Source organism: Alligator mississippiensis, chromosome 7 (genome assembly GCF_030867095.1).
Source record: "Alligator mississippiensis isolate rAllMis1 chromosome 7, rAllMis1, whole genome shotgun sequence".
In the NCBI taxonomy this organism is placed as follows: Eukaryota; Metazoa; Chordata; order Crocodylia; family Alligatoridae; genus Alligator; species Alligator mississippiensis.
The window spans coordinates 2,984,827-2,999,691 of record NC_081830.1 but is presented as its reverse complement, the minus strand read 5'-3'; the positions used below and the strand labels follow the sequence as shown (position 1 = coordinate 2,999,691).

General features: G+C 48.8%; 2 protein-coding genes across 2 annotated transcripts; one reads left to right on the top strand and one right to left on the bottom strand.

Annotated features, from left to right (window-relative positions):
• The first annotated feature begins 137 nt into the window (after positions 1-137).
• Positions 138-8,433, top strand: TTC5 (tetratricopeptide repeat domain 5). The gene is made up of 10 exons (XM_006266562.4): positions 138-236; positions 3,055-3,187; positions 4,062-4,273; positions 4,456-4,606; positions 4,924-5,015; positions 5,256-5,312; positions 5,790-5,936; positions 6,028-6,242; positions 6,501-6,645; positions 7,558-8,433. The coding sequence occupies exons 1-10, from the start codon at positions 189-191 to the stop codon at positions 7,675-7,677; spliced, it is 1,320 nt and encodes a 439-aa protein (XP_006266624.1). The 5' UTR covers positions 138-188; the 3' UTR covers positions 7,678-8,433.
• Positions 8,434-11,431: 2,998 nt separating this feature from the next.
• LOC102560838 (olfactory receptor 11H6-like) lies at positions 11,432-12,724 on the bottom strand. Its single transcript, XM_006266568.3, has one exon. It carries the CDS (start codon positions 12,412-12,414, stop codon positions 11,479-11,481), a length of 936 nt encoding a protein of 311 aa, XP_006266630.1. The 5' UTR covers positions 12,415-12,724; the 3' UTR covers positions 11,432-11,478.
• Between the last annotated feature and the right edge of the window lie 2,141 nt (positions 12,725-14,865).

Genomic DNA, 14,865 nt, shown 5'->3' with positions numbered 1-14,865 from the left:
CCCCAACCAGGAAGGCCAGGGTGGGTGTTTTGAGAGCAACACCAGGTGTGTGTCAGAGAGAGAGCAAGCAAGCAGGCCAGGCACCACTTCCCCTCCATGCCCTTAGGTGTCCCTGTGGCTGCAGGCTGGAGCCTCATCTCTCTGGCTGTGATGTAAGAGGAGGAAGAGGAGGAGGAACTGGGGCCAACATGGCAGAGGAGGAAGAAGAAACTCCCCCGGCCTTGCAAGCTGTGCAGGTAGCGGCGTGGGGCGGCTGCGGGACTTGTGCACCAGGCAGGCAGCACTGCTGCTCCCGGGGAGGGGTGTGCACCCACAGCAGGCAGGGGAAAGCAGGTCTTGCAGGCATGCAGCAAGGGTTTTTCTGCCCTCCCCAGGTCCTGGCAGCAATCTGTGCAGTGCATACCAGCAGGCATGGGCAGGGGCTATTTGTCTTGGGGAGGAGTGGGTATAGATTGCAAAGAGCTGGGGCTGAAAGCAACCCTGGTGCTGTCGTTTCCAGAGTGGCTCTGCTGGGTGTGCTGCTTGTTGCAAGGGAGAAAAGGGGTGTGTTTGCACGCACAAGCACGAGCCTCTCTGCTCCGGTACTCACCGTTGGCCTGGCTTTTCCACCACACCTCCACTTTTTCTTTTACATTCACAAAAGCACTTGTCTTCCTTTATTACTGTGCAGCTTTCAGACTCCTTTAGTGTGCCTGCAGGAGTGATGCCTCGTCCCCAGCTCGTGTGTGTCACACCTATGCATGCTCCTCTTCCTCACACAGGGACTTGCATGCTTTCTAGTGCCTCCCCCTGCAACACACACACACACACACACACACACACACACACACACACACACACACACACACACTTCTGCCTCACATCCCCTACTTCTTTGGCTCTCATCACATTCCTGTGCCTTATACACAAATCTTTGTCATACTCCTTCCCCCAGCTTTATGCTACTTTTAATTTGTTAACCTCTCCATTTTACTACCTTTTCCTGACACCAGTTTCCAATGAACTCTTCCCCTTGCTCTCTCTCAGCAGCTCTGAGCTGGATTACTTCTGTGTGTCACTGCAGTGTCTGGCACAATGCTGGTGTTATAGGGTCTCTTTAGTATCTGTGCCAGGTGCCACATAGATTGAGGGGTCTTGATCTCTGTCTGGATCTGTGCAGTGCTGTGCAGCAGGGGTGTCCAACCTGCAGCATGCATGCCACACGTTGCACAGGCAGCCTCGACTTGTGGCACACGACAGGTTGGAGAACGGCAGGAAGCAGAAGGTAGGACAGCAGAATGGGCAGGGAGCACAGGGAAGGGAGGAAAAAGAAGAGCAGTGGATTCAGCAGAGGAGTTGCGTTCGGGGAGTGTGCAAGGCCAGTTTGTGGTACACCTGTCAAGAAGGTTGGTGCCCGCTAAAGAATAGGGGTTGTATTTTCAGTACTCATTGGTACAGCACCTGGCACAATGAGGGCCCTTGGCTTGGCTGGAGTATGCAGTGCTTGCCATAACTGGAATCAGGTTATGGCGCCGATCTTTGGTGAATACTGCTACATTACAAACAACTAATAATAGAAGTGACAGACATGAATGTAATTCTTTGGGACTATCAGGTGGTGAGACTGGCATACATCTGACTTGGATCGGATGTATCCACTGAGCACTTGTGCCACAGGTTGATAGATGAGCCATGTTCAGGCCCTTCTATCAGGTGCTGCGCAGTTACAGGGCGAGAGACGATTCATGCCCCAAACAGCAAGAAGCCATTGTTTTCATCTGTCTCAGACTAGGTGATCTACTGGTGCCTTCTGGTTTTAAATGCTAAATGAATCATAGGGAAAAAACAGGCTGGAAGGGACTTTAGGAGGTCTTCTAATCCAACCCCCTGCTCAGGGCAGGATCATCCCTATCTAAATTATCCTATACAAGTTTGCCTAACCTAGGGGTACCAAATATACAGCCACACTGGCTTGATCTGGCCTACTGAACTACCAGCAAGCTGGGGAATTTGGGAACATGTCTTGCAGTGGATTGGGTCTGTTGCAGAATGTGCACCTTGGTAGGCATTGCCCATGGTGACGGATGCAAGCAAGGGCTGTGCCTGCCACTTGCATTGCCTCTAGCACAGCAAGTGGTCAGCTGGTCTGTGATTGCTTGCCCTGCAGCTGCAGCCACTGTCCCAGTTACTGTTGCCTCTGCTGTGGATGCTGCTGCATATCCAGCCTGTAACGAGCCCTGTGGTCTGGATCTGGACCAGGGCACGGGGGGAGTCTGACACGTCTGGTCTAGCCTGCGTCCTGCATACTTAAGGGACCGCTTCCTCCATTATGTTCCATCATGATTCCCAAGGTCAGCTGAGAACGACCCATTGCAAGTACCACCTGTGTCCCAAGTTCAGTTTGCTCAAATGTGGGGGGTCATTCTCGGTTCTTGCTCCTCAGCTCTGGAGCTCCCTCCTGCCCACTGATCCCGGCCATCTTTCAAAATCAGTTGCAAGATCACTATATTTGGGCAGGCTTTTAGCAGGTGGGGTTAAGCTTCGGTAGTCTTTGGGGCATTATTTTACCTGTTTTATGCTTTTGTTGTTGTAAGCCACTCTGAGCCTTTTGGGGGAGGCCTGCATAGAAATCAAATCAATCAATCAGTCCTAAAAACCTCATCGCACAACTCCCAGGCACATTACCCAGAAACACCAGAAACATGCTAAACTACCATATGTAAATCAGGGGGACAAGGACACTGACAGGGTCCTGCTAGCACAGAATAATTTGGTGACTTGTATTACCAAAGGAGCCCAAGGGAATAAGGGGCCTAATTGACTTTTACTGGAACGTTATGGGCGCCCCTAACTTACTTAGATCCCTTGAAATTCCAAGCCAAAGTGAGTTGCCTGAGATCTCATGAGGAGACTGTGGCAGAGCTGGAATTTGAATGCAGGTCTCTTGAGTCCCCATCCAGGGCTTTAACCATACAGCTTTGGGTAGCCGTGGGCTTCTGATGAGTAGATGTAGGTCACTAGTGTTGTCCTTTCTCCCTCTCATGCCCCTTGTCTATCTGTCACTTGTCAATGAAGGATTTGGTTGACCGCCTCTACTATTTCCGGGATCACTACTTTGAGAGCCACAGTGTGGAAGATGCTGGGAAAAAGCAGAAGGATGTGTTGGAGGAAATGGAGAAGACGCTACAGCAGATGAAAGAGATAGAAGGTAACAGGGTAAAAGAAGGAAATGTGACTCTTCTTCTAAAGGGAAAGGCCCTATTGTCCCAGTGTTCACACCTCTAAGCCAACCTCTCACTTTGGACAGATTGGAGCCAGCACCCTCTGGACCAAAAACATCCTGAGCTGTATTTCCAATACCTCTGAGCCAGCCAATCTCCCAACCCTTGGGAGCTGCTTGATCTCTCTGCCCTGTGGCCTGATCAGATTCATAGATGTTAGGGTCGGAAGGGACCTCAATAGATCATCGAGTCCGACCCCCTGCATAGGCAGTCATGACCCAAGTTGTAACCTTCATTTGTGAGTCAGTGTTGTATATACCCATAATGCTTTGTACTCATGCTAAATTCTTCTCTTGAAATATACTAGGAGTTAAATTGCCCTGGCCTCTGCAAAACGTACCATAGAGAAAGGGATTTATGTTCTCATTGTACACCCGTGACCAGTAAAAATTATCTGTATGCCTGGAATTGTGGGATATTTCTCTTTTGGATAAAAGCACATATGAATGAGCTAATTCTGTTAGATTATGAGCTGTAAGCAGGTTGGCTTTAAAAGGGTTTGTGCGAAGTTACATGCTGAACTTACTCCATCAGAACATGCTGCAGCACCTCACGGACCAAGCCTAATAACACACCCTTTACATTGTTGATTAAGATTGTTACCATCCTAACCAGTAAGCTAATCCAGTTGCAGTGAATTGATCTTTCAAACTTTGATCGATAACTAATAATTACTGGTAACATTGGCTTTTTTGTATTGTATTGATTTATTTTTAATCATAAATTCTTGGGCTTGGTTATCTGATGTTGTGGACTCTGTAAATCTCAGTGACTGATAGGCATTATTTTTGTCTGTTGCAGTTGCTCCCCAGGATCGTGCTCAAATGCTGATGCTGAAGGGGAAGGCTTTGAATGTGACTCCCAGCTATAATCCCCAGGCTGAGGAGCTGCTGTCCAAGGCTGTCAAGCTTGATCCTAACCTGGTGGAGGCCTGGAATCAGCTGGGTGAGGCCTACTGGAAAAAGGGTGACATCACAGCTGCTCACACATGTTTCTCCGGAGCCCTTGGACATGTAAGTCCTACCCCTTGGGATATGACCATGAAGGGAGAAACCAGGCCAGCTGAGCCAAGAGACTGGGTGGAGGTGTTTGGGTTAAGGGACGGATTTTGGAGGAGACTGGCGTGGTTGAGAAGAAGGAAGAGGAGGTTGTGTTGGGTTACTGACCCGCGATCCATGTTGCTTTGCCCTCACAGTGTAAAAACAAGGTTTCCCTACAGAATCTCTCTATGGTGCTCCGGCAGCTGCGGGTAGAGAGTGTGGAGCAGCATGCCCAGAATGTTATGAACAGTGTCCGGCAGGCCAAGCTGGCTGTACAGATGGATGTGCGGGATGGTCGCTCTTGGTGTGAGTGTCATCCCCAGCATGCTTTTTAACTTCCTACCCTTCTCCTTAATTTGGGGGGAGAATAATATACCCAATTCTGTTTGCCTGTCCAGCGCTCCGTCTATTGCAGCTGTATCCATCCATGCTTCCATCTGTCCATTTCTTGTTATATCTGTCCCTCTCTTCTTCTCTCCATCCATCCATAGTTGTTTAATCAGTGCACCTGTCTAGCCATCCATGCCTCTATTTGTAATTACTCACATATGTCCATCCTTGATGCCTTCAGTTCATCTGCACCCCATCCTCAGCGCTAACTCTTATGTCTTTGTTGGTTACAGACGTCCTGGGAAATGCCTATCTCTCATTGTTCTTCAATACAGGCCAGAAACCCAGTATCTCTCAGCAGGCACTGAGTGCCTATGCCCAGGCGGTAGGTACTGCATCTTCTACTTGTGCTAGTTGGGCGCTGTACTGCAGGGAGCAAATCAGGGCTCAGTAGGTCATGTCATTCCCAGGGGAGGCTAAGGTATAGAGAACATGGCTGGACTCAGCAGGGACTCTCTACTGAGAATCAGGGCTGGTTTGAATGCCCTGGCATCGTACTAAGAAATTCTGTGCTGCGGGACATGACACAGGATGTGCTCTGACATTGATTCCCTCTTCCCACTAGGAAAAGGTGGATCCTACAGCATCCTGTAACCCAGACCTGCACCTCAACAGAGCAACGGTGAGGTGGAAGGGAGTGGGCCAGGGGGAAATGTGATTGAAAAGAATGGGAACTGGTTGTCTGGTTAGAAAGAACTGTCAGTTCATGCTCTCTTTCTTGTGGCATCCTGCTGCCACCTACTGAAAGAAACTGCCCTGCTGAGTTTGCGGGGGTGGGGAGGATGGGGAAGAAGGGGCTACTGTGGGCAGAGCAGGAAAGTATAACTGGTTGGCACTGAGGAGGGATGCAAAAAGTCTTACTTCTTAGCTTCTTTCTCCCTAACCCACTAGACTCCACTGCTGTCCCTGAGCTTGGGTAAAATCCAGAAGCCCCACATTGCCTTAACAAACTAGACACCACTCTGTTCTTAAAGCTGTGGATCAAACCCAGGAAGTTCTGGTTTGTAGCCCTCCTACTCTAACCTGCTCGACCTCACATCTGTCCTAAGGTCAGGAAAACAACCCAGTGACCCCTTCGGTTTTGTTTCTCTTGGGGCAGTTATATAAATATGAGGAGAATTACATGGAAGCCCTGGAAGGGTTTTCTCGTGCAGCAACCCTTGATCCAGCCTGGCCTGAACCCCAGCAGCGCCAGCAGCAGCTCCTAGATTTCCTAGAGCGGCTTACCACCCTCCTGAAAAATAAGGTATGGCGACTGGCCAGTTCTCTGCACTTGCCTGCCTATAATGAGTGACATGACTCAATCAGTGGCGCTGATATGCCCCCTTTCCCTGCAGGGTAAGGTGAAGGGTAAAAAGCTGCAGAACATGCTGGGAAGCTTGCGCCCCTCCCAGCTGGGTCCCTTTGGGGACGGGCGGTACCAGACATCTGCAGGCCAGAAGGTGGCCCTGCAGCATCAGCCGCTGAGTGCCCTGCAGCCAGGTGTGAACACGGGCACCGTGGTCCTAGGAAGAGTGTTGTTTAGTCTCACCACAGAGGAGAAGGTGCCCTTGTGAGTACCAGCCTGCTTGTTCATTGGTCCTGAGCACCTTCTGTCTTTGTCTCCACCTGTCTATGCATTATTAGCTCTGTCTGTCTCTCTGGCTGTCTCTTCATGAGTTCATGCCTCCTCTGCTATTCATCCATCCCCATGCCTCCTTGGCACCATCCATTTGTCCATAGATTTTCTCTTCTGCATCCGTGCATCCTCCTCAGAGTTATTCTTCTATCTTCTCTTCTCCACTTACACATTTTTTCTGTTTTATGACAGCACCTTTGGCCTGGCTGGCTCCGAGGGCCCCTGCTTCGCTGTCACTGTTTATAACATGGTGCAAAGTTGGGGTGTGCTTATTGGTGATTCAGTGGCTGTCCCTGAGCCACACCTCCAGCACCACCACATCCAGTACCAGGGCAAGGTGAGCATAGCCAGTGTTTCCTCCTTTTTTCCCCTCTGTGGTGGTAGGATCCATAGCCCTTGCTCTGGAGGATGTGGGATCTGGGAAACCCAATAACAGCAGGGCAGGCAAGGGTAGAAACACGACTGTAGCACTTAGGTGGCTTAAGGGTTAAGACCCTTCCCTTCCCATGCCCCTCCCTCTGTTTGGCATTTATTTCTTTCCACATAACAGTGGTGGGAGGCACAAATGAAGGCAGGACTTCATTATTTCCAGGTGTTAACCAGTCTCCTGCAGGGATCAGGAAGGAAGTTTAATGGCCTAGGATCCTAGATCCTCCTGGATGATGTTATGATCCCTTCTGGCCTTAAACTCTGTGAACCCATGACTTTCTTTGTTCCCTGCATCAATTCCTGTTACTTTAGACCTGAGTTAGGGGCCTTTATCACAGCCCAGTGTGGGAATGTGTATTTTTCACATCCCTTTTCTATAGCCACAATGAACATGACTTTAAATTGAGAGAGAGAATTTCAGTTTCTCACATACTTCATCTGGTACTCCAATGTCTGTCCCCAAATTAAATGTAGAAGAAGTCTGCTAACTGTGATCACTCAGGATGGAAAGCATTAACCACAAGACTGTTTCCAGAAGATATACGCAGGTGCCAGGGGCACCTCATTTCCCACTATTGCATGTCTTCTGATTCTCTCTAGTATTGGGAGGACTGAGAACTCTGCTTTTCTTTTTCTTTTTTTCCCCCAGGGCATATGGACTTGAAACTGCCATTGGTAGGGTCCAGAATTAGAGAGTAGTTTAGCTGAACCTCTTAGCTGGGTTGGAAGATTTCAGCTCAAGTCATAAAAACAGCCACCAGTAGAGATCAGAATCAACAACCCACCTCTGCATAATTGTTCTCTGTCTCTGTGCCCACAGACCTTTGATTTCCCTGGGATCCGCGTAGAGACACCGCTTCTGCTAGTGGTGAACGGCAAGATTCAGGGATCCCACACCCAAGCAGCAGCTACCTTGGCATACCAAGCACAAAGCGAGTGAGATTGTGGGGAGGGGAACGGCGGGGTAGCTCGTCCTGTTGATGGTGCCAAAGCGATTGGATTGGTTGTGCTCTGCTATTTCTGGGTGATGCCCAGAGGCTTAATGTCTCTGAGAGGCTGTGTAGCCATCAGGATACAGAGAATTTACAACAAGGTAACGGGAACAGAGAATGGGGCCATCTCCCCTTCAAACTAGGGTAGCTGGGATGGCAGATAAAATGGAGGAGCTCAGAAGGGCACAGTCTTCCTTATGGAGAGGGGTTGAGAGAGTTCTTCCCACCTTTCTCAAGACTCTCTCTGCTCCAGATAATCTTGTTCCTCTGACATTGAACCTCATTTGTGTTCTCCCTGTGTGTACCCTGACAAACCACCCCCAAAAGCTAATCCTGGGTCTGGAGTTGTCCTAAGGGAACTGGGGCAGTCCCCTACAAAGAAGCCCAGATTTCTTGTATCCTCATGGCTGCCCTGTCCTGCCCCACATTCCCTTTTCTGTCTCAGTTCTGCTCCTTTTTGATCCTGTTTGGTCTGTCCTTTCTGAGGCAAGTTTGTAAAAGAGCCTTGGGACTTTTGGCTACCCAACTGCTGAGAGTCATAGGGTTGGATTCCCTTGGATCCTTGGAGAATGGGTCTGACCCAGTCCTCTCCTCTTGGTGTATATAGATTAGTTCAGTATTTATTTTGAAAGGCTTGATCTGTTTTATAATTTTATATGCTTTTGAAGTTTTTTTTCTAATGAATAAAATTTGTTTTTGATGCACTCTGGAGTCAGTGAGTTACATTTGTTTATCCATCCATGATCCCTGTGCCTCCCCACCTCTCTCTGCCTTTCCCTCTCCCCATTACTCATCTCCCTTTCTTCTTAGACCTTAATTTTCATGATGCACTTATACCACTAGAGCAGTGAGTCTCAACCAGGGTGCCACAGCAACCTGGAGTGTCCTGAGGTGCTTTTAAGGGTGTTGTGCTGTTAGGCATCTAGCATATTAGCACTATTAAGTATGCAAACAGATGAACCCAGAAATTTCAAATAGGAATCCCAAGTGTCAAAAGCATTTTGTCTTGTGGTCTTTTTGACTTTGTTACAACAGGAGAATTTTACTATTATTTTTCTGTAGGCAAAAAAACAAATGAAAACTAAAAGCTAGCATTCATCAAGCAGTGCCTTGCGTCTGACCAGTAGAGAATCACTGTTCTAGGGAAGGTAAATCAGATGTACCTGAGACTTTGGGGGCTTGCTGTGGACATTCTGGGGGCAGCCTGAGATTTGAGGTAAGAGCAGGTCTTGAACTTGCCTCTAGATCAATAGCACACCACCTTCATTGCTCTAGGACTATGCTCCCCTGTTGTTGAACATAGCAGTTTAAATTTGGAGCAACTCCACTGAGCTTAATTCACTTAAAGCAGGGTGAAATGAAAGCACAGTTTATTCCAAAACAGGTATAAAACTCCTTTTAGTATTTTCCTCCATTGATTTTGCCAAGATTTCCCATATGTTTCTGTTATCCCCACATATTCTCAACATTCCTTATTATAGATTTCTTCCCCAACTTCTGTTCACCTTGAATCCAAATACATGCCAGGATTTTCAAAGCAGTGCAAGGAAATGAGGTGTCTAATTCCTACAAAAGTCAGGCGTCTGTATACTTTTGAAAACCCCACTAGCCAGCTTTCTGCATCCTTAGCTACTTAAGTTACTTTTAAAAATCTGACTTTCCAGAGTCCATACCTTCTGCCCTAGGATTTCAGGATGGGCAAAGTCTGAAGTGCTAGATAATGTGATATATTGCTACTGATTTTTGTAAGAATTTTTTGGTTTGGGGGAGAGGAGGGGGTCAAGTTACCCGAGGACACAAGGACTAAATGTTTTCAAACCTGAGAGCCTGGAGTAAGGCTTGAACTCTATAGTTCTATCAAGGCATTTCAGGTACTTTGCTAGCATCTTCCACTATCCTGAAGTGGTGGTTGGAAATTTTTCCACATAGAAACATGCCTTCAAGATTGTAAAAGATTACTCATGGGTAAATAAATAGTTTTCAAGTAAGGTATGGTTACACTTCTGGGCCATTAGAGCTTCCCCTTGCCTGGAGAATAAGTGTCTAGAGAAGCAGAAGACCAATTAAATTCCTAGAGCGGTTCAGATCGTGCGCTCGAGGACTAGGGATGTTCCAGTGTTGTATTCTAGGCACCTTGTGTCGAGTGCCAAAGACTTGAGACTCCATGCAACAGTGAGTCTAAGGGTTTGTCAAGCTGGGGGCCTTTTGCAGGCACAGCCAAGGCAACAGACCCCCTTAGTGGAGATGTAGTGCATTGCTACAGAAGGTTTTTTTTCTGCCCGTGTATCTACACTACTTCCCCTAACCCAAACTGCCAGAAGACTACTATCAGCAAAGCTGAGTCCAGATGGGGGTGGAGAGCAGGGAAGGCAGAGCTGTGGCAGTTACAGGGCTGTTTCTTTTCACTTCTTCTAGCCAAGGTAGTTATGTCAGCAAACTTTGTAGTGTAGATCAGCCCTCAGCTCTGTACGATGCCTCTCCTGTGTAACAAGGGGGTTGCTTCTTGGCCACTTCCACAGTAGAGCATGGGCTTTCATGAACTTCCTACTGACTGGCTGGGGTTGTCTCTAGGGAGGCCAAAATCTGAAGAATGCAAAGATTCAGTAATCCTTTTTACCCATAAACAGCTCTTCTAGTGCCCCTTCTGCTTTCCTATCCCTTGGTTTCCCACACATAACTCTGCCAATGTCCTTCAGTGCTGACCTTCTGCTTCTTGCTGCCCTACCCGTGTTCTCCCCCAAACACTGAGTTCTGAGGCTACACCTTGCTCCTGACCCATAGTCCCCACCTGCCGTATTCCAATTCCAGGATCTGAACTTCAGTTCTCAGGAGATGAACTATGTTTTTGCTAACTTTAATTTTGAGCAAGATCTGTAAGGAGTTGCATTTAATTACTTGGCCCCACCTCTGCAAGTAGGAACTGACAGCAAACTCAGCTCAATTCTTTAATTGGCTCCCCTCGGGGCACAAATTGTTAATAACCAAACTAAGAAAAAGTTCAGACATCACCACAAAATAATTATTCCAAAGAGATTCACACTGCTTTCTTTGTCTTATTAAGCGGCTCTAACTCCTGCAAGTGAGGGGAGGGGTAACTCTTGACACTGTGAATCCCCTAAAACTAATGCAGCTCAGACCGTGGGTTATGGCCCAGTGATCAGAACGCTGGACAGGGAGCCAGGATGCTTGATTTGTTTTCTCATCCTTGAGAAGAGAAAGCCAGGGAAGGGAAGGTTGTGGGTTATAATAGAGGGAGATGACCAAGAGTTGTGGCCTCTAGATTCTGCTTCCAGATGCGAGAGAGGAGTGAGGTCTACTGCATATGAAGTCTAATGTTACCATGATCTGATCCCAGTTGAATGTTTTCTGGAGTCAATGAGAGCATTATTTGACCAGCTTCAGTTAATGGGATAACAACCCATTTAATACAAGGGAATGCTTGCACAGATACAGAAAGATGGGGGCCAACACCACTGCATACACAGTCAATATAATTTTCCATGCACTGCAGCCTCCAACCCGTGTGTTGTTCCCACCTCCCCGCAACAAATGCATATACTTATTGAGTGCAGCAGTAACAAATATAGGTACTTCACCCGTGTTCCACTTGTAAACTCAAACAAGCTTTTTTTAATATTGTCCCAAGGCCAGATTGGAGTTGGTGTCCCTTAGAGGTGAAATGGCTTGGAACCCATTCACCACCTCCTGAGCCAGCCAGTCCCCCTGCCCTGAAACCAGATTCACACCTGTTACCGGTCCCCTAGCAATGTGCGCCTCAGAGCCTCTTTCATCTCCTTATTTCTCAGGCTGTAGATCAATGGGTTGAACAGTGGAGTAACCAACACATATAGAAGGGACACCTCCTTCCCGCTGTCCCCAGAAGCTGCTGGGTTGACATAGGTGACCATGATGGAGCCGTAGAAAAGACCCACCACTGTTAGGTGGGAGGTGCAAGTGGAGAAGGCCTTGCGTCTTCCAGACCCCCGTGGCAGTTTCATTATTGCCCTGAGGACCATCACGTACGAGGTCAAGATAAAAAGGACAGTTGAGAAGATGATAGTGGAAGTCACAGCAAAGAAGGCACGTTCAATCTGGGGAGCAGGGACACAGGAGACAGCCAGCAATGGAGCAGGGTCACAGACATAGTGATCCAGGATATTAGGGCCACAGAAGGGGAGCTGGGAGATGAAGATAATGGGGGTGGCAAACCAGAAGAAGCCACCGACCCAGCAGAAAGCCACCAGGAGCAAGCAGGCCCTCTGGGACATGAGGCTGGGATAGCGCAGGGGGTGGCAGATGGCCAGGTACCTATCCAAAGCCATGGCTGAGAGGGAGAAGCATTCAGCAGCCCCCATAGAGAAGAAGAAGTAGAACTGGAAGAAGCAGGCATGAAAGGAGATTGCATCGCCCTGCGGGGTTGGCAGGTCTGAGATCATCCGTGGCACTGTGGATGTGACATAGCAGATCTCCAGGCAGGAGAAGTTCCCTAGCAGGACATACATGGGCAAGCGTTGGAGGCGGGAGCTCCTGACAACAGCCCACATGATGCATAAGTTGCCTGCTAGTGTCAGGGTGTAGACAGAAGACAGGATAGTACAGAGGAGGATGCGACTGGTGTGGTCCAGGGATGAGAAGCCCAGCAGGATGAACTCAGTCACATAGCTGGTAGCATTGTCTGGATCCATTGGGAGGGCACAAGCCTGAAAGAGAATGATTCACAGGACACCTGGGGTTTGTTCATGGTTTGGATTCTATCCCTGGTTGGTAGGAGTCTGCATTCCTCTTGTTCTTCCACCCGTAACAGGAGTGGAGTCATGTGCAGTGGTTAGAAGTGTGTGGAAGAACGGGGCAGCAGTCTCACATATGCAGGTGGACTTGCATCCACAATCTATCTGATGGGGTTTCTTGACCAAGGTGCAGTGATTTTCCTTTTGGTACTAGCTTCTCAAAGGCTAGAGGATCTTCCTCTTCTGTTCAGTGTCAGAACGGTTGCCAAATTTGGGGAAAGGAAGGAACTTTCCTCCCTAGGTCACACTGGGATGGACTGTGAGGGTTTTTACCTTCCTTGGTTCTGCGCAGCACCATCCTTTTCCTAGGATCTTCTTACCTTATGTTACCCAACTACTCCCATGGTGTTGCAGCAGCACTTCCCTTTGCACCATTGTTTTTTTTTTTTTTAACTGCCATGCTAAAAGTGTTTTTGTTGCATCAGGTATAGTTCTCTGCAGTTATGGTAAAGGAATCAGTGATGATTTGGGAGAATTCTTTGGTTAACAAATGATCTGTTAATGCAGGGTCTAGATTTGATGGCCCAAGCAGCTCCTTCCAGTCCTCTGTCCCCATGTTCCTATATTACATTTCACAGGCCACATCCACATTTATTAATCTGCAGTTGTTACTGTGCATTTAATTTAGCACTTGCTTAATGAAATCTGCAGTAACTATAATTACTGCACAGTAGTGCTGACAGACTTTTTTTTGTGATGCTTACTGTGCAGTAAGCCAATACTACTGCACAGTAGCATGTTGGCATGGTTTTTGCCCAGCACACTACTGTACAGTGTTATTAGGCTACTGCTCATTAAGCATCTCATGTAGACGTGCCCAGTTTACCTGGGCATGTGGGATGTGAGACTTACTTTGGGATTATGGTGTGTGGGATACCCTTCCTACTGGATAAATATCCTGCACTGCAGCTCTTGATCAGTGGTTCTTCTTGGGGAATGGATTTTGTTGGCTTTCCACAGCTAGATCCCCTCCTCTGTGCTAGTCAGCACAGATTATAGGGCAGCGATTCTCAATCAGGGTGCCATAGCACCTTGATCTTTTCAAGGGTGCCACACAACGTTAGTACTGTTAGGTGTACAAACAAGATAAACCCAGAGATTTCAAATGGAAATCTATAGTTGCGGTCTTTCTGAGTTCTTTGCACCAGAAAAAGCTGTCCTATTATTTTCCTGTAGTCAAAACAGAGAGTGAAAACTCAGAGTTGGTATTTTTCAAAGGGTGCCTCGAGTCTACCTAGGGGGGGCCTCGAGTCTAAAAAGGTTCAGAACCACTGTTCTAGAGGCACTGAGGGAACTGGTGGATGTCCTTCTTTCTCTGCCCTTTGGATCTAAAACAAAGTTGACCAGATAGTTCTGGCATCACTTCTATGCAAAGCAAAGTTGGCTAGAACTGGGATTTTCAAAAATCACTTCAGCTGCTCAAGTATTTTGGAAATGCTTCATAGGCATCTCTCTATATATCAGTGGTCTCCAACCTTTTTATGGTGACGATCACTTTTTGGAAGTAGAGGGCACCCCAGGACTGACCACGCGCCTTGCCCCACAGTGCCCCTTCCCCATGCACCCCTGGATCACAGAGTGTCCCAGACCTGGCCGAGCCGGGGCCCAATCCCACTTCTGTGCCGTACCTGCCCAGCAGCCAGAGGATCACGGTGTCAGGCCCCAGCACGGCTGGGTCTGGAAGTCTCTGTTCAGGGTCATGGCAGGGGGGGGAAAAGAGATGCTCCCACCACTGGGCACAGCCTGGTGGAGGCCTCAGGGGCCCGTGCCCCCCCAACCTATATTCAGGATGAGGTGGCTGCTGCTGCAGGCTGCCCGCTGTGCGCCCAGCACAGGTTGGAGGAACATGGGCCCCCAGAACCTCCACTGGGGTGTGCCCAGTGATGGGAGCCCCCACCCCCACCACATGCCCCTGGATGGCCAGATCTTCCCAGACCCAGCTGGGCTGGGGCCACTCCTACGAGAGTCCCCACTGCTGAGCTAAGCCATGCCTACACATGTCCAGTTGCAGTGGGACTCGAGGTGCAGCAGCAGCAGCCTCCGTTGCCTCTGCGGAGATGAGGAGGGGGCCCTCCGCACCCTTGGAGGAGCCCCCCTGGGCTCCAGTCCTCCCACCACCTGGCCAGGCTGGGACCCCACTTACCTTCCCCTGCTCCTGGCTGGGCCGCATAGTCAGCCGCTCACTGCAGGGACCTTGATCTGGCCCCTGCCCCTTCCCTCCCCCACAGATTGACCTGCTGGGGCTGGAGGTGGTATATGTGCACATGCCCAGCTGTCCCACCCCCCCAGCTCAGGATCTACCAAGAGAGGCTTTGGGATCTACGTGTACATCAGGATCCCCAGGTTGGT

Excerpts from the sequence above, each read along its gene's own strand:
- TTC5 (XM_006266562.4), top strand. The coding sequence starts at position 189 with ATGGCAGAGGAGGAAGAAGAAACTCCCCCGGCCTTGCAAGCTGTGCAG. Across the intron at positions 237-3,054 it reads CGGCCTTGCAAGCTGTGCAG|GATTTGGTTGACCGCCTCTA; the intron begins GTAGCGGCGTGG and ends TTGTCAATGAAG. Across the intron at positions 5,937-6,027 it reads CCACCCTCCTGAAAAATAAG|GGTAAGGTGAAGGGTAAAAA; the intron begins GTATGGCGACTG and ends CTTTCCCTGCAG.
- LOC102560838 (XM_006266568.3), bottom strand. The coding sequence starts at position 12,414 with ATGGATCCAGACAATGCTACCAGCTATGTGACTGAGTTCATCCTGCTG.